Consider the following 4809-nt stretch of genomic DNA (forward strand, 5'->3'; position numbering starts at 1 on the left):
AGACAGATCCATAAGCACATGTCTATATTCTAAGCCTTGTTCCCGTTTATTCTCCCACATTAAATGATGAGTTTAATATGAGGAAATCATTTGGGTTGGTTAGATATTAGATTTTATGACACAAGATCACCTGTGGAACCCCACGTGTTCACTTCACCATCGTCTATAGAGAAATGAGAGGAGAGGCATTACTACTACTATATTTCTTTGTTAGTTTTAGGTTGCTATTCAAACCATTGGGATTCTAAAACAAAATCAATGTGAATCTAAACTCATGTGGACCATATACTACTCTATCATCTATACTACTCTATCATAAAGGAGGAGATTCATACTTGCCATGTGGTGCATGAAGTGGAAACACAAAGGCACTAAGTGGGGGCCAACCACGAGCTAGGTGAGGAGGTGATTTGAGGGAGCTGCGTGAGTCTCCAGTGAGACATGAACATCTCTCTCTCTCTCTCTCTCTCTCTCTCTCTCTCTCTCTCTCTCTCTCTCTCTCTCTCTCTCTCTCTCGCAAGGGTCATACACAACTTTTCGATCGTGAGATCATTTTTTACCTTTGCATTATTAATCAAACGATGTGATACATGCTACAAGTAATGTTAGTGTGATCTTCAAGTTCCATATTAAATAATACATCATGAAAACATCCCTATGTGCATCATTTACTTACATGAAGTGTATGAAAAGGTAAGCATACACTCTTTGTTTTAGAGCTATACATTAAGACCATTGTGTAGTGGCTCTTCTAATGGAATTTAATCATTATTGTAGGTGAAGTAAGTGGTTCGATACGTCATTTGTAACATTCTTTGTCTCTGTCTATCTCTATCTCTCTCCCTCCCTCCCCTCGGGCAAAGAGCAAGGAGCCATATATAGAGAGTGAATAGTAATAATAGACATGAGCCCCCTTTTGAATAGAAAGCCCTTTGTTGCCAATCATAGGGTCTCCCAATTGAAGAGATTGGAGAGAGCTTGAGAATGATTGCTAGAGAGGGCCACACAAATTCTCATTGTCTCCTATGCATGCAAGCTGATAAACTTCAGCCAATAAATCAACACATCTTCCTAATCTCTCTCTCTCTCTCTCTCTCTCTCTCTCTCTCTCTCTCTCTCTCTCTCTCTCTCTATATATATATATATATATATATATATATATATATATAGACGATCGAGACAATGGTTTCTCAATAAATATGTATATTTATTTTCATCTTTCTTCCATGTGTGTCTATGTGCAGTAGAATGGACCTAACTTGCACCACACATGTACCTCTTGCAACTACAACCAATGGTGCAAGCTCCTCTCACATAGAAGTATATACTTCAACCAATGATGATTAAGTGATTGTGACACCTCTTCCTATTCGTAGTGTGAATGGTGAAAAGAGGCTAGCCCGAACATTGGGTGGGCTAACCAAGAGACAAGTTCTTGAATCTCTTGGAGAAATCAAGTGAGCATTGTGGAGATGCTCTGAATCTACTGCGATTGGGTGGAGACAACTCAATTGAGCACTGTGGAGATGCTCCGAACGCTTAGCTCCAGTGCTCATGTTAAGGGTGGACTTGCATGGAAGCTGCATGATGAAATGAAAGAGTCCCAGTCAAAGATCTTGGAAAATCAATTGCACTTATAGACAGCCATAGCTCAGATTGAGGCTAGCCAGCAACAAGCCTTGGAGTTTCTTGGGAATTTTTGCATAGAGCTCTTGGGAATTCTTGGGGGCCAACGCAATGACCAAGATCATGCCCTGTGTGAAATTGTACCCACTTTAAGGAGCATTGTGAACAAATTGGGTAAGCTACAAGGTTCTGGAGTTTTAGAGATTCGAGCCGCTTCAAATAAATTGGGTGCCTTGACAAAGTTACAAGGTTTTGGAGTTTTAAAGATTCGATCTGATTCAAGTAAATTGGTTGCGTTAACAATGCTACAAGGTTCTGGAGTTTCAAAGATTCAAACCACTTCAAATAAATTGAATGCAATGGTTAAACACAATTTTCAAAAACCAACCAATCGTGTTGGTTACAATGCACGTGAACGAAGTGAAATCACTGATGATATATGTAAAACATTGCTATGCAATGAGAAAATGGGAACTTTGCTTTAGGCAATGGTTAAACACAATTTTCCAAAACCAAACAATCGTGTTGGTTACAATGCATATGTATGTAAACTAGGATTATGGTGTATCTCTCTCTCTCTCTCTCTCTCTCTCTCTCTCTCTCTCTCTCTCTCTCTCTCTCTCTCTCTCTCTCTCTCTCTCTCTCTCTCTCATTCATTAATAATTAATGTTTCATAGCAAATGGTGTCAGGACCGCGAATGTTATCCCTAGGGGGCATGCAAGACGTATTAGACATCTTGATCAATCTTGAAGGGCTAGGCATGAAATAGCAAGGAATAGGGCTAGGAACTCTTTGTACAACAATACATTGAGGGTCTTAGGGTTACATCCACATATTTCTTATCAAATATATGAAAGAGAGTGTTATGAGAGACCAGAGCCACCCATTGTTGGCCAAGGTCCAGATCATGAGTGCATGGATATTCATGTTGAAGACCATCAAAGCAATTTAGAGAAAATGTGCATAGAGCCCCCGATCGTGTTTGAAGAAGGAGACTATACAAAGGCGGCAAGTTTGTCAATTTTCTCTCACTATGCATCTACTCCCATCTTGGAAAATCCTTCCATGGCACCAATTCTATTTGGAAAGTGTTTGATACACAACTTAGGCTGCTTAGACTTTGAATGCTCCAATTGTGGAGTTGCAGCATGGAAGGTTGAAGGAACAAGTATTTGTAATTTTGTAGGAAATAATTTTTGTTTGGATGGAAAGATTCATTTGCTACCTTTGAGTGAGACACCCCCAGAACTGAAAGATTTGATGCAATCCTCTACACGAAGAGGCAAGAATCTCTTAAAGAATATTTGTGGATACAATAATGCACTTGCATATGCCTCTTTGGGTGCTCACATTGATGAAAACATGTCCCAAGGAAGAGGAGTTTACACGTTTAAGACACATGGTTGTATATATCACAATATTGGTCCTTTAATGCCAATTGAAGGACGTAGTGAAGCTCCTCGATTTGCACAGTTGTATTTTTTTGACATGGAGCATGAGCTACAAAATAGACTGATTCATGTTCCACACTTGGACATTGAAGTATTACAAAATTTACAAGAAATGATGCATAGGGTAAATCCTTATGCTCATGCACTTCGCATTGCAGGTGCTATGTTTAATGGATCTATTGTTTCAAAGATCAAGATGGTGATAACTGAAGCTCGCTCTAATGGGTGGCAATATCTTGCTCCCCGTGGTGGTGAAATTGTTGCTATATTGCCTGGGCAAGGTGGTGAGAGAACTATAGGGCATCTGACATAGTATTAAATCTTTGAGAAGGGGGATTAAAAAGAATTTCTAATTTGCATCATCATACATGCCTCTTATGTATGTTCTTTTGTTTCCAATGGGAGAAGATGGATGGGATCCTTTGCTACAAAGCGGATCTAGATAAAAAAATTACACAAAAACAATACTATAGTTTTGGAATACAAATAAGAAATGACACCACTGAGTGTCTCTTACGGGGTGGTAGATTCCTCCAGTAATATATTGTGGATGCATATAGCTCCATGGAGGACTCATATTTGTTGTGGCTAAGAAATAATCAAAGGACACTCCGTGCTGAGGTTTATCAAGGCTTGGTTGATATGGTTCAGGCTAGGGATGGTATTGATGCTATTTTGGTACAAACTGTTGGGCATAGAATTGTCTTGTCCTCTTCTTTCACTGGAGGGCCAAGATACATGTGCCAATTGTACCAAGCTGCCATGGCAATTGTTCATAAGAGGGAAAAGCATGATCTCTTCATAACCTTTACATGTAAAAACGATGGAGAGAAATAGAAGAAGCATTGCTACCAGGACAAAGTGCTTCATATCGTCTAAATCTAATTGCACATGTATTCTGTCAAAAGTTTAAAGACATGATGCATTTGCTTATCAAAAAGGCTGTCTTTGGAGATGTTGTAGGCCATGTATGTGTGATCGAGTTTCAAAAGCGAGGTCTTCCACATGCACATATATTGTTGATTTTAGCACATGAGTACAAACCAATGGAAGCGTCCCACTATGATAAGTTGGTGTGCGTTGAGCTCCCAGACAAAGAGCTATTTCCAATATTGCATAGTGTGATCAGTCATTGAAATATTCACGGACCATGTGGTTGCTTGAATTCAAATGCTCCATGTATGGTTGATGAAAAATATAGGTTTAGATATCCACGCAAATTTACCCTATCTACAAATGTGGATGAAAGTGGATATCCTACGTATATGAGACGAGATAATGGAAGTTTTGTTCAATTAAGAGATTGAAAGCTAAACAATAGATGGGTTGTTTCATACAACCCATTTTTATCGTTGAGATATAAAGCACACATCAATGTTGAGATTTGCTCAATCATTTTTGTTGTAAAGTATTTGTACAATATAAGGGCCATGATCGAGCCAATGTGGTGCTCCGCGATCATGAAGGTGTTTTTGACGAAATTAAGAGCTATCTTGATGCACGATATGTTTTTGCATTTGAAGCTATCATTAGGAAAAATTTGAACCCCAAAAGGGCCTTGTAAGAGCAACCAATTAGATTTCAGTCAATAGTAGGACATAAAAGGGGGGCATGGATAACTCATATCTACGTACCTCAAAACTATATCATGTAGCATATATATGGGAAGAGATCGGCAATGCAATCCAAATGCACTATTGTTCGACAAATTTGAAGTTAAAATGTTCAAGT

The 4809-nt window shown here is 38.9% G+C and overlaps 1 protein-coding gene across 1 annotated transcript; it reads left to right on the top strand.

Annotated features, from left to right (window-relative positions):
* Window positions 1–2542: 2542 nt before the first annotated feature.
* Window positions 2543–3391, top strand: LOC147452539 (uncharacterized). The gene has a single exon (XM_086519270.1). It carries the CDS (start codon window positions 2543–2545, stop codon window positions 3389–3391), a length of 849 nt encoding a protein of 282 aa, XP_086375396.1.
* Window positions 3392–4809: the final 1418 nt, after the last annotated feature.

Source organism: Adiantum capillus-veneris, chromosome 8, assembly GCF_014529385.1.
Source record: "Adiantum capillus-veneris isolate H3 chromosome 8, ASM1452938v2, whole genome shotgun sequence".
Lineage (NCBI taxonomy): Eukaryota > Viridiplantae > Streptophyta > Polypodiopsida > Polypodiales > Pteridaceae > Adiantum > Adiantum capillus-veneris.